The sequence below is a fragment of the Micropterus salmoides genome, unplaced genomic scaffold (assembly GCF_014851395.1).
Source record: "Micropterus salmoides isolate LMB-PRFRI ecotype aquatic unplaced genomic scaffold, ASM1485139v1 Ms_hic_scaffold_17, whole genome shotgun sequence".
NCBI lineage: Eukaryota > Metazoa > Chordata > Actinopteri > Centrarchiformes > Centrarchidae > Micropterus > Micropterus salmoides.
The window spans coordinates 21882269-21901354 of NW_024040817.1; the positions used below are offsets into that span (position 1 = coordinate 21882269).

Here is a 19086-nt window from a genome sequence, read left to right on the forward strand (position 1 = left end):
CCTGATCAGGTGGAGAAGTAGGTAAATACTGAAATTACCACCTAACATCTATCTTATCTCTAACCGGTGGTGTTGTTACAACACTCCCCATGTTACAACCATACCCGGTCTCCCCTACCAAAAGAAAGGGAGCTGGATTTTTCGACTTTGAAACAGCAGGTAGCCACTAAATAGCCAACACATTGCAGTGCGTTTACTGCTCGGTAATATGATGTCAAGAATTGAAAACCCAAGTAGCTTCATTCGCTGACAGTTTTCGAAATTCACCCACGACATTCATATTAACTGAGACAAATCTATCGCTTCAGTTATCATAAATTGAGGGTGACCATGATGATTTGTGTGTCCATTGGCTTCGTGATTACAAATGTTAATTTAATGTTAATTTCAAATTCGCAAGAGCTTAGCGATCTTAAAATGTCTAACAGACTTTGCTGTTGGCATTTCAGTGACATTTGTGTTTCCTTAAAAAGCTGATAAATACAATCCGACTGTAACTAAAACAAACATACGTTTGTTGTCTGCAGCCTGTGATGTTAATCGCAAAACCTACTGGAAACGTGAATGGATGCGTAAAACAAAACTTAGAATGTTAAGCTGCTTCAAGTTCATTCATGCCATCTACATGACAACAAACTTCATCCACTGATGAAGGCCAATAGAAGTGACCGAAAGCTCCGGAATAAATCTAGTATAGGCCTAGGTGGACCCTGAAATTTTATTTTTGATAAGACATGAAATGTGTAAGAAACGTCAGTGAACGTCAATGCTGCTCATCCTCCAGTAGAGGACAGCAACACTCCGCAGCTTCTCACTGCCTGCTGTAAAGCTTTGCTCTCTCTCTCTCTTTCAAATCAGCTTTTTGGGATGTATATTGATTTTACATTATTGTCAAAGCTTAATTATAACAAACAAAATTGACCATTAGGCCTACATGACATCCAAACTTTAAACAGTACAATCCTTTAGAACATAATATGGCTGCAACTATTATTTTCATCACTGATCAGTCTAAAACATGTCAGAAATAGTGCACAATGTCCAAGGTGATGTCTTCAGATGTCTTGTCTTCTCTTGTCTGATCAACAGTCCCAAACTCAGAGTTTACAATTGCAGAAAACTTCAAAAGCCAGTGAATATTCACAGTTGATAAGCTGGAACCAGTTAATTATTGGCATTATTACTTTGAAGAAACTACTTCAATGATTTGTGGATTATCAAAACTGATTCTCTCTCTCTCTCTCTCTGTCTCTATCTGTCTCTTCTTCAGCCCAGTCAAAAGGCTCCAGACATCACTGGCGGCAAAACAGAAATATCAATGAACAACAAGCCAGATATGCATTGTACTTCCAAAAGTCACTTTTATTGTGTGTGTGTGTGTGTGTGAGAGAGAGAGAGAGTGAGGGGAGGATGTATGTGAGTGCTTGTCGTGCCTTCTCATTTACAGCTCTGGCTTCTGTTCGAATGGTGGAATGTAGGAACATTCCCGAGAATGTGGACTGGGCCTTTAGTGTATGCGTGTGGTGTGTCCATGTTCTTTTGGTGTTTATGTGTGTGTGTGTGTGTGTGTGGAAATATGCTGGCAGTGGAAACTTTAATTCAGTGTGTGTTTTGGCTGAAGGTTTGAACACATGGGAGTGTTCACTGTGCAGCACTGGAAATACATGAAAACCTTCTTTCCTTTTCAATTTGGAGGCTTATAAACATTTTCACACAAAAACACAGGAGTCAGGAGCTGGTCACGTCTAACTCTGTATGCCTCTCTTTCATTTCCACACTCTTTGCAACACCCTCATCTTGTTGCTCATCTTGCCCTCTGAAGTCCTCCTTTGCTCTTTCAACTTCTCCCTTTGTCTCTCCAGGTGTCCCCCTCCCTCCTTTGTATACTGCAATCATAATCATCAGAAGCCATTCTGCCCTGTCATCCTGAGCAGATGGGAGTTAAGTGTCTCTGAAGGCAGGGAGCTGCTAATCCCATCCACTCAGTCGGACACAGGGGCCGCCAGACAGTCACCACCAGCAACAGCACCAGCACCACCAGGAGAGGGAACTGGGCTCTCACTGCAGCCTAACTGGCTTCAAAGTTCCACTGTCTGTACTGCCAATTTGCGTGCAGTGGCCTTTCACAGCTCCAGTCAGCCACAGTACAGAACAAATTTTGTGCAGCAGACTTGTGGTGAAGAAAAAGAGGGTACAGCTTGACCTCCTGTTGGCTATCACCAAAGGAAATATCACCCTGAGGTCACCTGGAAAATGTATTAGGAAAATATTAGGCCTTTCCTGTGGAAATCCTTACATGACTTTTTCTCTTAAACCTCTTTTTCATAATGTAATTTTGGTGCCAGTGCTTAATTCAACTACAGTGGGAAAAACAAGTTTATGACAAAACAGAACTAAAAAATAAAAAAATAAAAAGAATTAAAAAAAAATCAAACTGGGACGGACGAATGTCTTTGTCTCCATTCAGTTGAAAACAGCTGTCTTGGCTGCCAAGATCTCCTCGGAGAACCGGGGAGATCGTAGCTGCGACCGCCCCGCTTCCCGGCACCAACAGACGGTCATGGGACTGCGAGGCCCGCCGCCAGCTGGCCGGAGAGAGCATCTTTGATGTGTGACGCACCGGGGAGACTCACGCACCAAGCAGACTCTCACACACAAACTGGAGGACATAAAAAAACAATGTCGCATTCCACTGCAATGTGAACTTATTTTTAACTTTCTGTTGTTTCTGGTGGGAAACATAGTGACTTTTGAAATGGACATGTTTCTATATCCATTAAAACCCCTTTGCAATAACTTTTGGCCGTGTCATGACAGGAATATTGGCACCATATGATATTAAAACTAACTAGCCCCATGAGGCACAGACATCCAAATCCCTAATTATTCCATTATGCAACATTGAAAAACACTATAAAACAATCAGGCCTGTCAGCTCTGACTGTCTGAATACTCTACTCTGGAATTCATTTTTCCCCATAAGGGTAGGTCTAACTATGTGTTTTAATCCCTGTTATTATCTGAACTATGGATGTTGCTTTGCCAATCAACTCACTGAACTGGTGTAGGAGCATGTGGATGTATCAGGTGCATCTTATGTGTGAGCTCAAATTTACTCGGGCTTTAGGACCGCGGGATGAGAGGCAAAGTCTGCGCACCTCAACCGTGCAAAAGTTGAGGGTTTGTCTCGAACCTGTCTTGTCTGTCACTCGTGTCCCAGGTCTGGTGCTCCATGGATGCAGCGCCATACTTCAGAAGAATGACGGGCGGTTTATTTCTTTTTCTACTTTTTGGATAAGTAGAGTCTCATCCCTTTGGTGAAATGCAATCGACTTCAAAGTTGAGTCACGGCACAAAAATGGGGACTTCAAGACATCGCTGGGCAAACTTCTGAGCGCCATACCTCCCCCCCCCCCCCGTCTCCTCTGCGTCCTTCACCATGAGGTTGTGGGGCAGAGCTACAGCTGTCCGGAGGAGGATGCTCTGCCTCTGGCTACTGCTCCTCGGGTTCGCCCTGGTTACTCTGGTGCTCTCGGACCTCTTTAATCGGGACCGGGACCACAGTCATCAGAAACCTAGCCCTCCCCGCCGCCCACTCCAGCGCATCCCTAGTGCACCGGACCTGGAGGTCATCGTGGACTCCCGGGATCCTGCATTAGAGCTCGGTGTTGATATCGCACCGCTAAAATCTCTGCAAGAAGACCAGCTGTTGTTCGTGCCATCGACGCAGGGCACCAAGAATCCTCCCCAGAAGAAGGGGAGTTACAAGGTGCTTCTGCCTGGAGCAAACAAAGATACCCGCGCCACCATGCCTCCGACGCACGGTGAAATGGGGAAAGCAGTGCGGCTACACCTGGAGGGTATTGAGAGGGATAGGGAGCTTTCTGCGGTGCAGAAATACGGTTTCAACGAGCTGGTCAGCGAGAGGATTTCACTGCATCGCAGGCTGCCTGAGGCGCGCCACCCTGAGTGAGTGCCCTGCGCAGTGGCCAAAGCGCAGGACTGAAAAGATAAACAAAAACCTTTGCGCTAATATGACCCCACTTTATTATGAAAAAGCGCTCAAAGTTAATGAAGTTGTAGCTTTGATAGTGTGAACGTGTGTGAATGTGTTTCCCACTTAACAGGTGTTTGAGGGAGCAGTACAGCGAGTCGCTACCATCAGCCAGCGTTGTTATCTGTTTCCACGATGAGGCTTGGTCCACGCTCCTGCGCACCGTGCACAGCGTGCTGGATACTGCACCCAAACACTATCTGCAGGAGGTTCTGCTGGTGGACGACCTGAGCCAGCACGGTGAGTTCCTCTATATGTCCAAATCCATCCATCCATCCATCCATCCACTTGACCTGTGCTGACAACATGTCACTGTATTTGTTTTTGTGTTTGTTTATGTTCACTTATCAGGTCACTTGAAGAGTGTGTTAAGTGAGTATGTGTCTCATCTGGAAGGGGTGCGTTTGATTCGCAGTACCAGGCGCTTGGGCGTTGGAGGGTGCCGTACTCTGGGTGCTGCCAGAGCTGAAGGGGAGGTGCTGGTGTTCATTGACTCCCACTGTGAATGTCAAAAGGGCTGGCTGGAACCACTGCTGGAGAGAGTAGCACAGGACAGGTACTGTTATCTCTAATCATCTACAAAAAATAATTAACAGCTGTGCAAAAATATAAAAAGGAAGATTTTTGTAATGAAAAATAATTAAGATCTAGATAAACATTTGGTCCCTTTCCCAGTGGTGCCCAAACTGTCTGCCTAGTTCTCTATTGTGTTCTGCTGTTTGAGAGACCCACTTGAAAGAAGTGAGAAGATAGAGGGTTCAGAGTTGTGAGTTGTCCTTACTAATTAGTAAGGCAGGGGGATACATGTGCTGTTTGTGTAACCAAAGCTCAGCTCCCATGATTTGGCTCTGGTCTTGTGTCTCAGGCTGCCTGCAGTGTGGCTCTAATTAGACTAGGTAATTAGGCTGAACTCCCAGACCTGGAATCTGCAACCACTCAACTCTCTCAGCCACATGTTTGACCCTTCTCCCATTTCTTGCTCTCTTTCTTCCCCCTTTAATCTCTTCATTCCATTTCCTTTGAGCATCACGTCACACGTGGCCTCTTGGTAGAAATATTTCAAATAACACATGTGAACCAGAACAGACCCCAACAAAGGACAGTGCGTGTTTCTAAACTTGGCCTCTTTGACATGAGCGTAAAACACACTGACATAGACATGTGCAATTACAAACACACACACATGCATATACACACTGTACATATACACTGATGAGGGAAGATTTTGCCTTTTCTCACTACAATTCTCACTGGACACAGACTTTGAATAATAAGTGAAAATGTAACCAAGGAAGATGGGTCAAGAATTTTAAATGTCCTCATTCTTCCAAATCTTTTCTGACAGAATCATAATTCTCATTCACAACACCAGCCTCATTTTGAACCACCCTACTTGATGAAAGTCAATGAAATCTGAATAATAAAATGATGAATGTGGTGTCTCTGTGCAGGACTAGAGTGTTGTCCCCCATCATGGATGTGATAGACTGGCAGACCTTTCAGTACAATGCCACCCAGTGGCCAGTTAGGGGAGTGTTCGACTGGAGACTTGACTTTTATTGGGAATCTAACCCTCAGCTGCAAGATAAGAACCCAGACTCAGCTGTTCAGCCTGTAAGGTGAGTTCACAGTTGTTGTCAGTTGGGCTTTCATCGCTATATGCCTAAAAAGTTGAGTTTTACCAATGTTGAGTGCCGCCTAAGAGGAAGGGTACAGATGTTTAAGGGTACAGATTACAGATATACAGATATTCTGCATCTTGAAAAATGCGGAAAATGAGAGCGATGTATGAACAACATTTTTGCAAAACAACACATAGTTTGATTTCTTTCCACAAGGCCAGGGGTTATCAGTCTGAGACTGTGGAAGCTTGGGAAACGTTTACTTGCTTCAATTCACTCAATTAGTGGATGCCATGCTTATGTTATGTGATCACATTGACGCTCGACAATTGAGCCAAGAGCATAATATTACAGTTTGTAATATAAGGCATTTATTAGTTTCTGACTCTGGGGAAGTAGGAAAAACATTAAAATTCCTCACAACTACTGTATCTCTAAAAACACACATTTAATAACTAATAATAATAATAGTCATATAATGTTTTTTCGCTTTCTTTGACTGAGCCTCACCTGAAACAACTTGGAGCCCCTCAGGGTGGGGGGAGCTGCCTCCCACTTTGAAAATTCCTTATCTAAGTTAATGGTTCCCACTGTGAGGGCTGGGACGTCTTATATACAGTCTATGGTTGGGACTCCCAAAATGGATTGCAAGATGTACCTGAAAATACACAAGATGATAAACAAGTTAGAAAAGAAAAGAAAAAAAAACTATATATCTTAACAAGATAAAACTAGAACTGCAATTTATTGTTCACGGGCCCCCAAGCCATGGCGGGGCCCGTGGACAAAAAAATTGTAGTTCTAGTTTTGTGCGGATTTTTGCGCCTGAGTTACTTGCAGGGGTTTGTACCTACCCTGTGAGTTTCGCGAGGTCCATTTTTTTCTGACATTTCCTCTTATCTTTGCAATTTTCTTTCTTGTGAAGTAGTGTACTGTGTCTATAAAAATGTTCTGATAAAAACAAAAGGAGGTGAAAATCACTCTGCTCATAGCGCATAAAATATTTAACCTTTGAAAAGAAGTCACGTGCTAACTTTGACTTGTTTTAAAGAATCACAAACCAGAAAGGTAAGAAACCATTCAGAATCAGACTCAGAATCAGAATTACTTCCTCTTTCATGGCGAATCATCGATATTAAATGCCGTTCCACGAAAACTCACCGTTTGTACAACTTTTAATCATCAACGGGTTTAGAGTAGACAGCGACAACCTGGAGCCTGTAAATCATCCAGAAATGACCATAAAATTCAAAATGGCTGACTTCCTGTTGGGTTTAGGGCATCGCTCCAAGAGGCTTGTTGGTACATGATCCATGTGCCACAGAAATGTCATACATGTAGGTGAAACGTGCCACGGGGGCTGCGCTATGAATTTGAGTGAATATTGGCATGTGGATGTGTTCAGGGCGGGACTATTGTTACACTTATTAAATTTGGTGATTATGTGTACTGAAGTTATAACAACTTCTTGTTTCATGACGAATCACCAAGTTTCGATGACACGCTACGGGTAAACTGGTCTAACCGTTTGAATAACTTTTAATCGTCAATGGGTTTAGAGTGCGCAGCGAAAATTTGAAGTTGATCCCTAGGAGGAGTTTGTTAAAATACAAAGTGTGTAAATCGCAAAAAATGACCATTTAATCCAAAATGGCAGACTTCCTGTTGTTGTTTAGGGCATCACTCCAAGAGGATTTTTGGTACGTCTGGACATGAAAACTGTGCCACAGAAATGTCATACATGTAGGTGAAACGTGCCACTGGGGCTGTTTTGTTAAAGGTCATATCCTCTTCCCAGCAGGTGGTGCTATGACTCTGGGTGAATGTCTGCATGTACATGTGTTCTGGGCAGGACTATTATTAAACATGTAAAATTTGGTACAGATCTGAGCTTATACAGTCAAGTTACAACAACTTTCTGTGTCATGGCGAAGCACCGCCATACCACTGCCACGCCGTTTACCGAAAACTCACAAGTTTTACATCACAGCCTCATCAATGTGTTAAGGGTTTTCTGGAACAGTTTTGAAGTTGATACATCCAACCTGCTAGGAGTAGCACATTACAGTGGAAAATATGCCATTTCCTGTTGCCAGCAGGTGGCGCTATGACTTTGAGTGAATATTGGCATGTGGATGTGTTCAGGGTGGGACTATTGTTACACTCAAATCAACTTCCTGTTTCATGGCGAATCACCAAGTTTCGATGAAACGCTACGGGTAAACTGGTCGACTTGTAATAACCGTTTGAATTTTCTCCGTTTTTAGAAGGAGTTCGTTAAAGTAAAAAGTGTGTAAATCGTCAAAAATGACCATTAAATCCAAAATGGCGGGCTTCTTGTTGGGTTTAGGCAATGGCTCCAAGAGGCTTTTTGGTACGTCTGGACATGATACATGTACCACAGGATTTTCATACATGTAGGTGAAACGTGCCACGGGGGCTGCTCTGTAGGGGGCCCACGCGCGAATCCCATAAAATACAACATTTTTCACCGCGTCTGAATTATGTGCAAAGTTTGGTGAGTTTCTGAGTATGTTTAGGCCCCCAAAATTGAGGTTACTTTGCAGAAAAAGAAAATCCCTTCAGTTCCAATAGGGACCTCGCACGGCTCGTGCTCTGGCCCTAAATACTTTATTTTATTAATACTTTAGTCATTGCTCTGGGCTGTGATCTGTTTGCCCTTGCTAACTAGGTCTATAATACTCTTAAGTTTGTAATGTCTCTCTGCTCAAGTGACACGAAGGCAAATTCCTGTGTTTGTACTCGGCCAGTAAAGTGATGTTGATTCTGTCTGTGACAGGAGCCCAGCTTTAGGAGGCGGAGTTGTGGCCATCGACAGACACTTTTTCCAGAGCGTGGGAGCCTACGACCCGGGGATGCTGCTGTGGGGGGAGGAACAAATTGAGCTGTCAATCAGGGTAATGCATCAAAAAAAAAAACAATTTAGTATTAACTTTCCATCCAAATCTTTCAGTGTACCTGCTCACACAGGACAGAGATATGACAGATTGTTTTAGTTTTTCATCTTAAGTCACATATAACAAGCTCTTTTTTAGCAATACTTTGGCTGAGTGTTTCAGTTGCTTTTTGTCAGTGCGTCAGGAATGTTGTGCTGGGATATGATGCTTTTTGCAAATGGAAATCTCAGGTTGAGTAGTGGTCTGGGAATGTCTGGGCCAATTGACAAATGCACAAGCATGAGAGGAAAATGTTTTTTCACTACTTGTTTACCTATGATGACCATTCAAATTCATTATGCGGAATTGTAGCATGTTCTGTGAAAGATAAAAATGCAGTTTGTAGAAATAAAACCAATTGGCAACTTGTCTAACAAAAGATAATTTGTGCACCAATATTTCTTGTCATACTTTATTATGATATTGTTTAAAAGAGAATCAAAATCCTTGATTAAGTTTTTTTTTGTCATCAGGTTCTTTACAGTAAAAGGCACACAAAAGCAAATCCTACAGGGTTATGAACCTGTTTTTACCACTTTCGTTATCCTAGGTGTGGTCATGCGGGGGCTCCATGGAGGTGGTTCCCTGCTCCCGTGTGGCCCACCTTGACCGCCACCACCCGCCTTACCGCTTCCCAGACCAGGAGCTGCTTCAGAGGAATAAGATCCGGATCGCAGACACGTGGATGGATGCATACAAGAAGATCTTCTATCGGAGAGACACTCTTGCTCATTTCATCAGGCAGGTGTGTATGTTTGAAGAACATACACACCTGCCTAAAGAGATTGGTTGGTGAGTGTACCGAAATACCGAAATAAAAAATGTAAGGACATTATTATTCCTTCTTTTGTGCAGTCTGAGAGCCCTAACATCACAGAGCGTCTGCGGCTTAAGAGGAGTCTGGGCTGCAGGAACTTCCACTGGTACCTGACTACAGTTTATCCACAACTTTACATCCCCCAGGACAGACCTGCACTGTCAGGCGAGGTAGCACACACACGCACACACACACAAGATTTATACTACTCATCATTGAACACTACAGCCTGATGTTACCCCATTTGTTTGAAGCTGTACAATGTCGGCACTGGCAGCTGTGCAGACTACCCCCGAGGGCATGGACTGCAGGGTGGGGCCATGAACGTAGCACCATGCAGTGGGACGGGCAGCCAGGTAACCACCACAACAGTTGTGAAAATCGAAGAAAGACAGCTAACACACAGTGGCAAAGATGATCTCTCTTGTCATCGCAGCACTGCGATCTAAACTCTGAGTTGGAAGTGCGATGGGGTCCCATGGGGGCTTTGTGTTTGGACGCCATGGGAGAGAGGGTGGTTTTATCTCCGTGTCCCCCACACCGACCAACGACCAGCAGACTCCAGTGGAAGTTCATAAAGGCAAGGCAGAGAATGAAACTTTAAAAAACAACAACCAGATGTACATGGTCACAGTGGGCGTTTGGCTAACTCAGTGCATCTGCTTTCTGCTTCAGCTGAGCGGTCAACTTGTTCACCAACAGTCCCAGTTATGTCTGGAGGCTGTCAAAGAAGGAGGGCTTCCACAAAGCAGCCCAAGAGAAGTCAGCACCAACACAGGAGGTCTCTTCCTGCGCCCCTGCACCCATCATCCCAAACAACAGTGGCACTTTGAGCAGTTAGTAGCTCCTAAAGGTGCCTGATACAGAAAGCACAAAGAGATGGATGGATTTGCAAGGTGTCAATCCTAGGCACATATTATCATATATGTACTATGCATAGTGGCATACAGTAGTAATAGTTTTTTGGCTCCACTTTGCCACTCGGCTTTTTTGTTCCTGTTTTAAGGATTGCAAATAGAATTTATTGTGTTAAATAATAAGTTACATGGTATAATTATGTTGAAACAAAGTCTTTATTTAAAACTGCTTTCTAATATCCACAACTATTCTGTATTTATGTACATGTATCATATCAAGTGTGAAAACATGTTGAGAAAAATTATGATCTTTTATTTCAGTAAATGCTTTTATTAATTCATTTGTTAATGTTTTTGTACACATTTCTGAAAGATCAAAGCATTAAGCAGACAGAATCTCATCAAAAAACAATACATCTCTATGAACTGGCCCCATGGAGCATGCATTGTATGGAGATTGTGAAGGACAGTTGGGTAGTATCAAGTACCAAAAATCTGTATGTATGTTATCCCTACAGTTATTTGTCATTTACCCAAATTTTCCTTTGACCTATAGTATTAGTAGTATTTTAGTCTATTAAACAGATTTTGTTCTGGAACAAAAATGTAACCCCTACAACACCCTTCCTCTCTCTTTATCTCAAAGTAAAGTTAGTATTTAGGTAAAACATGGTCAAATTTGCACTGAAATGTAACTGCCTATAGTCGACAGGCCTCCAGTTAATCAAGCTTGATCTGTGAATACAAACGAGAGGACAGTTATTATTTAAAGGACCAAAATGTGGACTTTTGTGTTCTCTTGAGTAGGGCCTTTTTTCATAGTGTGGGCTGCAATTAAGGGCATAAACAATTAAGCAATTACATGTAAAGGAAATTTCAATGCATTCAAGACCAGAGTATACTTCCAAAGTAAAAAATAGGTCCGTTAAAATGTACTCTAGGTAGGCCTAAATAAAAAAAAATTACAGCAGAAATAATGTAAATAAAACATCACCAAAGCAGACAGCACAGAGATGTATAGATAATATAAACTCTGCAGCAGCTGATCACACATATATAAATGAAGGAGAAGCTGCAGTTTTTCAACACCCTGCAGTGCACACATGTTGTGTTGCTAGGCAACTCAGTGGTTGGTGAAGCTCTGGTCTGTGTGTTATAACAATTAAAGAGTTTGTTACTCACCTGTCTGAAAGTCATTCTGTCCCACTATAACCAGTCCACACATCCTCTGTTCCACTATAACCAGTCCACACAGCCTCTGTCCCACTATAACCAGTCCACTCAGCCTCTCTGTCCCATTATAACCAGTCCATTCTGTCTCTCTGTTCCAATATAACCAGTATAACCAGTCCATTCGGCCTCTCTGTCCCATTATAACCAGTCCACTCTACCTCTCTGTTCCACTATAACCAGTCCCACTGAACTCCTCAAGTTTTCAAAAAACTTTTCACTTGAATGACGGTCGCAACCGTGTCCTGGATTATTGTCACAAACAGCAGAATGGCCTCACTGAAGGTGCCTCACTGTCCACTTAGCCTCTCTGTCCCATTATAACCAGTCCACTCAGCCTCTCTGTCCCATTATAACCAGTCCACTTGGCCTCTCTGTAGCATTATAACCAGTCCACTCTACCTCTCTGTTCCACTATAACCAGTTCCACTGAACTCCTCAAGTTTAAAAATTTTTTTCACCTGAATGACAGTCACAACTGTGTCCTGGATTACTGTCACAAACAGAAGAATGGCCTCACTGAAAGTTCCTCAGTTAACTGAAATCACCTGGAGGATCTACCATGCTCATGTTAGCATTTAGCATGTTAGCCAGACCTTGGTGGGGGAAAAAATAACATTGAGGTGATTTACAGAGTATACTAATTGATAGAAAGCTTCACTTTTGCTAAAATAATTGCTAACTGTAACTGCCATTAGCTTGGTTAGCAGTGCAGCGAGCGGTAGTGTTAGCTGACTCAGCGACATGGTGACAGGAGCCAAACCCATCAAGAAAACCACCTCAGTACTGTATTGCCTGTCATCAAACTGGTGAACACGGCCAATGAACTCACACATTCATGTGTCTGTTGCAGAATGTCACCTCTCTGGACGTGGAGCCCAATGGAATCAGAAAAAAAATGTGAATCTCACATAACATCTCAATAAAAAATAAGAATTTATGCATCCCCATTGGCTAGTGAGTGTTTGAGTGACAACACAGTGCTCTGGACTTTGTTCAGTGCTGCAAGCGTGAGTTTTGGTTTTGACTAACTGTTAAACACCATCATTTTCACTGGAAATTGGATTGATACAAGATTAATACAGTGTAAGTACTGATCATATGTTGTCTGAACTGTACTACTATCTGTTTTGTTATGTTAGAAGTAAACCTAAGCCTTGTTATGTAAGTTAGCTTTTCCCTAACTAATAACATTAGCTAACTTGTTATCTATAACGATTGCTAGCTAAGAAACATTAGCCTGTGTGTGTGTGTGTGTGTGTGTGTGGCCAACTTGTACTTCCTACATAGTGAGGACCAGAACAAGATTTTAACCAACAGAGTGAGGACGTTTTTGGAAAGTGAAGACATTTTGGCCAGTAATCACAACTTCAAAGGGCTGAAGGTTAAGACTTGGTTTTAAGGGTTAGGGTAGAATTAGCTTTAGGTTAGGGGTAGGGTTAGGGTTGGTATTTTAGCTGTGATGGTTAAGGTTACAGTAAGGGTCCAGGGAACACATTATGTTAATAAGGGTCTTCACAACTATGGAAGTACAAGGATGTGTGTGTGTGTGTGTGTGTGTCTGTGTGTGTGCGTGTGTGTAAACAGATGTGTGGAAGTGTATGGGAAACCAGCTATAATTGTTCTATGTAGAACAATGTAACACTGTGGGACCTGCAGACCTGAAGAGACCTACAATGCAGTCCCAGGTAATCCATTATATGGTCCATTATAACAGTTGATGATACAGCCAAGACATCACTAATATCACTAACACTGTAAGTTTACATACTATATACATTTACATATTTATTTACATTTTTATCTACATATTATCAAAAAAAAAAGACCAATAGTTTGTTTGCAAGTTTTACGTTTTACTTGATGACATTTTGTCTTCAGTTAGTTTTATTCTCTCTCAAATTCAAATTATTATATTTTTGACAATTAAGATCCTGTGTTTGGCTAAAATGGCACAAATCTGATTCCATCGGGCTCCACCCTCATGCAGCCGCAGGAACACCAGGTCCTCCTCTGCTGCAGCTGCTGATTTGGCTCCTTTCTTCTTCTCCACTCTCACACGGTTTATCCACTGTACAGGACTTTTTCATGTGACTTTTGTTTTCACTCTAAAATATAAAATACAATAAATATAAATAGAAGTAAAATCACGTCTTTTTAAAAGTATTCCAAAGTACACAAAAACCAGTATAATTTGTTACTTCCACCCATTCTTGTGGCCATAGTTCTGTATGAGGTACTGCATGATATGTAGCTGATTAAAGGCCCTGCAAATCTAGGTGTTTTCATTTTTTTCCGATTAGACAGTATTCATTCACATTTTGACACAGGTGTTACTGCAGTAACAATAGCTTTGTTATCTTTAAGTGTCCCAGTAAGCCATGACAGCGAGGCAGCCTGCACTGTACCAGGACCCTGAAACAGAAGCCGCCAAATCAGCCATCATAAATTTCATTATTTACAGTGCTATTCCCACTGTAGCATGTCAAAATGTTCTCTGTGAAAACCTTAGGTGCAACAAAACCAACAGGAGATTGAGAGAGATGTCAATCAAGTGGTCTGCACACACCCACACAGTCCCGAGAAGAGGTCTAAAAAACACAACTGTGTGAGATCAGTGTCATTGACTACCTCCCCTAAATGTTGAATTTTAAAATGTAAAATTCTTTCTTAATATTTTTGGGATCTTTGCACTCTCACTTTATTTGTCTGAACATGCGCTGTGTATTACCAAAATAGTATTAGCAGCTTTCAGCAGCAGAGGGAGCCATCTGTCTTTAGAATTTTTTCTAAAGCCCCAGCTGATCTTGTTGTTATTGTTATACATGAATAACATTCTCACATGATTTACTTATAAGAATTCCCATAAAGATGTTCTCATGTAAACTTTCTGTGATTGGAGCTGATATAATTATGCTATACATTAGGCCTACCATATGACAGTAATGTGCTGATGTGCATGTGACTGAAGGGAATGCCTGTGGTCTATAATGGGCAAATCTCTGATAAACATCCACACAACAGTGTCATGTGTTTTTGTGTCCAAGTATTTATTGTGACTCATAGCCCAATCATAGTGAAGGTGATATTCAAGCCAAACAGCCCAAGGTTAGGATAGCAACTGAATAATGCCTATACTATGTCACAGTAATGCTCTTTATAACCTATGCTGCACTTAAGTACAGTCAAGTACACAACACCCTTTCAATAAAAAACAGTCATATGGTATGTCTGCAGCTTTGAGGCATAGGTCAAACACTTGGTCAAACAGCATGTTGTTGGCTAGTCTTCTTACATAACTATAGGCTACTGAGCTGTTGTAAAAGAAGAGCAATATCTCTCTGTTTTGGGTCTTCAGAGGATGGCAAGAGGTCACAGACTCGTAGTATGGCTAGTTTCACTGTGAAGCAAGCCACGTGTGCCCAGAAGGTCAAATATTGCAGGACATGCTGTAGGTACTACAGGAAAAGCAAAGCCAGTGACAGGTCTGACAGTTTAACCTTAATGTTCTGTTTAGGTTTCAGGAGACCACTCAACAGCCATAAATTTACATAGCATTGTTTTATTACCTTGATACTTAATGACTTTTACTAATTTATGATAAGTGTTCATAGGCATGATTTTAACTGATGTTTCAGGAGTGAGCTACAAACAGCAAATGGCACATCATTTCTGTTTGTAAGCTGTACATCATGGTTAAATGAAATGGATTGTGATATTTTTCTGTATCTGTGATTGGAGATGACACTACTTTTAAGAACTATCTTCCCAAATCATGAATTAGTATTTTTAGAGATTTTGTAGATTTATAATAACAAACAGGTCTCCCAGGGGGTTAAACCTTGTTGGGGTCTTACTGACCCCCAAAATAAGAAACTTCACAATGAAGTTAAAACACTGCAGTTACATTATATGGACTTTGTTAGTGAATTACTTTTTGGCAAATAAAAGGAACATATATTTGTTGATGCCCATATTAACATTTACAACACAAAATGTTTCCCTATTTAAATATAACAACAATGCAGTAATGAGTTCTGTATTTTGTGAGATCAGATGTGCAAGCTCAGTTTGTTACAAAGCAAAGGGTTACCACTTCAATGCTTTTCTGCATTATGGATTTTGATTTTTGAGTTCATAATAAAAGAAAAAAGGGAAAAACAAACAAAAATGTCAAACAATTTTTTATTTGTTCTGACTAGTCCATGATTTGTGCATCAAACCTGTCCCACCAATGTTATCCTGATTCCACAAAGACCTGTGAAAAAGAAGTGAAAGTGAAAAAGGACCAGAGATTAACAATTAACAACCTCTGACACCATTGTTGACCATGAAAATTCCGGTTACTGCGTGTTATGACATAAATCCTACAGCTTTTCTGATGTCACTTACACATTGCAGATAATTGTAAGATGTGTGAAAATGTCCCAGTAGAGGATTTGGTAGGTCACAGAAGGCAATCACTGTAATTTATTGAGGTCTCTGTTAAGTCTCCCAGCAATAACTAGTGAAGCATGCTGGTAAAGCTACCCCTTTATGCTTGTTCAACAGAGAATACAGTATGTTTAATAGTCATAATATCGCAATATCGCACTGAAGGAGTTGTCATCAAGCACTTACAGTATTTAATGGCAGCCAATAAATTCCATTGAAGACAATCATGCATTTAAGACTTTTTGACAAATTTCATATTAAATGGGAGAAAACTGGGATCTGGGAGAACACAGGGAGAAATAAAAAGCAAACTTGTGTTGTCCAAACTTTAACAGTTGTCAATCTCTCCACCCCATTTTATTGCAAATATCTCCTGTCTGCATTCAAATACTCCTACTGTATTCCTTCTCTGTTACTCTGTTACTCCTCTCCCATCACCAGCATCTTCCTTTTCTTCTCCATGCTGAGGTGAGTGTGAAAATTACAGTGAACACCCACATCAAACGCTACGGGCTGCAGGGCACGTCACATTCTCACCAGCCTCTTTGTCCCCCCCCCCTCAAAACACACATCTTCTTGGGAACCTGGGAGACTCAGATGGATGTCAGCTGCTGTGGTGCAGGAAGCTGTGGCCTCTTTATGAAGATCCATGGGGCTATTTCATCCAGGACAGAGGTGGCTGTAGTTACTGTGTGTGTGCCTTAAAGAGCCTTGGGTCTTCTGTACACAGACACTGTTGTTTCCAGCGATTCGTTATGTGCTTGTTGTGCAATTAGGTCTATGTGGATGGGCCTCAGGAGTCATGGCTGACACTGAGCAAAGATTAAGTGCATTAAAATGTGACAAAAACGTGGCTTGCAGCAGCAATTAAGGTCAGAGACAAAAACGGCTTTTGAATGTCTCATTTAGAAATTTTCTGGTGACACAAACACTTTATAAGGGCACCCTTTAAGTTCTGAATCAGTGTTTTAATGATACTTTTATTTGTGTTACACATCAAATACCTTAAAATAGGGCTTTTGAGTTTGGAATTGCTATGAGGAGAAAACAATAGCAGCAATCTTACTTATTTCCCCTTCTTACAGGTGATGGAGCTAAAATACAAAGGGTGGTAAATAAGTAGAAAGAGTGTGATTAATCTATAAAACAATGGTGGTAAAAATATGAATATGAAAGTTGCTCTTAAATTGGACTATGATTAAATACCAAATTAAATACCAAATTATAAACGCAACACTTTTTGCCCCATACATCATGAGCTGAAATCTAAGACTTTCTCTATGTACACAAAAGGCCTATTTCTCTCAAATATTGTTCACAAATCTGTCAAAATCTGTGTTAGTGAGCACTTCTCCTTTGCCGAGACAATCAATCCACCTCACAGGTGTGGCATATCAAGATGCTGGTCAGACAGCATGGTGTGCCTTAGGCTGGCCACAACAAAGGCCACTCGAAAGAGTTCAACGCTATGCTGCTTCCTATGTGAAGAAATCGGGTTGGATTTCCAGTGAATTACATTGGTTTTTGTAGGCTGATTCTAAACTGTACACACAGCGACAACACTGCATCTAACGAGTCTGTTAACACGAAAAAATGACTGTCCCTCAGCACAACACAGACTCTAACACAAACCCATGTAAGGATAAAAAACTAAAAACTTTAATGTACTGAAGCCCGGCAGGCCAAACAAGAATCAGATCAACGTTGGCCATAACACTGTCAACATCTAAAAGGTGTTTATGTCATGGAGAGATCTCATCTTTGTTATGGATATAAAAATCAACCTAGAGTAAACTAACATTACTGCAAATCATGTGAAATAGACTGTGATTTTGTGTTTTAGTTGGCTCAAGTTTGATAAAGTTAGTTTACCGGCTAATGCAGACCATTTACAAAAATTATCTGTTGCAAAATACTATAGTTGTAGTAGTTGCTACATTACTTCACCAGCTAATGCAATCTATATTATTATCCTGTGTATGTGTATTATTAACCTGTATTATGTCAAAGTGTTTTAACCTGCAAGAAATGATGTACAATGCATATGTGAAAAGATATGTTTCTAAAAACCAATAGTGATGCAAGGCAGGGGAAGACAGCTAGATTAGCATGGATTGTTTGCGTCGTAACGTTCAATTTAGATTTACTGACATTTTACCGATACTCAGGTACAAAGCTTTTTTACCATCTCAGTCGCCATAACTAATGTAACCCACATAATAATAATATAATAATATAATAATAATATAATAATATAATAATGCAACATAACGGTGCAGGACAACAACACAGTACTGATGTAACACGTTACCTATTGTGATCTTACTGTTAATATGTAGCAACAATCTCGTTAATTACTTAATATTCAGTCTAGCTCATGCTGACGTTGCTGACCCTCTCTGGTGAAAGATACACAAATATTTATTGAAACGTATCATGTCAGCTAAATGCAATCAATGCAACATTGTCATGCTACTTACATGGATTAATTCAAACTAATAAAATATTACTGTTATGTTGCAGGGTAGGGTTATCTGTTTTGGCTCGCTCATTAGTTTGGGCACAAGAACACTCTTGGGAAGGTAGTGGTTGCAATCTGAAACCTCACTATTAGAGATGACTGAAAATTTTTTAAAGCCCCCCTTCAGCCAGTTTTAACTGCCGTTTTTGGTTAACGTTCTTTCTCAAACAGAGAACGGGGGTGTGGTTAATAGTTGGACGTAATCAATTACCATGACAACCAAAAACTGAACGGCTGGAGTGTTCACTAATGATATGCTGTGTTAACATCACTACACTGTAAAGTTTAGTACACTTTGCTGTCTGGCAGGTGTAGCTATTACTTACCCATGATAGAAACTAATGTGCATCATACAGTCGATGGTACTGCCCATGATAACTCCCACTACGTTTTATGGTGCGCTGACTTTACCGCGGGGGGATGGGGGGGGTCTATTACTCTGTTAACTGTATATAAAGACTTCTGATACCATTGCCTCCGCCGATGCATTGGTAAAACGGCCATCAGTAAAATGCATGTTGCAGACTGTATAAGACGGTGGCAGGTGAAAGTGCGACGCATTTTCTGTCATATGTCCTCCAACGCCGCACGCAC

General features: G+C 41.2%; 1 protein-coding gene across 1 annotated transcript; it reads left to right on the forward strand.

Moving 5' to 3' along the window:
- The first annotated feature begins 3056 nt into the window (after positions 1-3056).
- Positions 3057-11485, forward strand: LOC119907041 (polypeptide N-acetylgalactosaminyltransferase 15-like). Its single transcript, XM_038724586.1, has 10 exons — positions 3057-3969; positions 4128-4294; positions 4406-4610; positions 5506-5673; positions 8477-8594; positions 9184-9378; positions 9489-9620; positions 9705-9806; positions 9887-10030; positions 10126-11485. The coding sequence occupies exons 1-10, from the start codon at positions 3440-3442 to the stop codon at positions 10309-10311; spliced, it is 1947 nt and encodes a 648-aa protein (XP_038580514.1). The 5' UTR covers positions 3057-3439; the 3' UTR covers positions 10312-11485.
- Positions 11486-19086: the final 7601 nt, after the last annotated feature.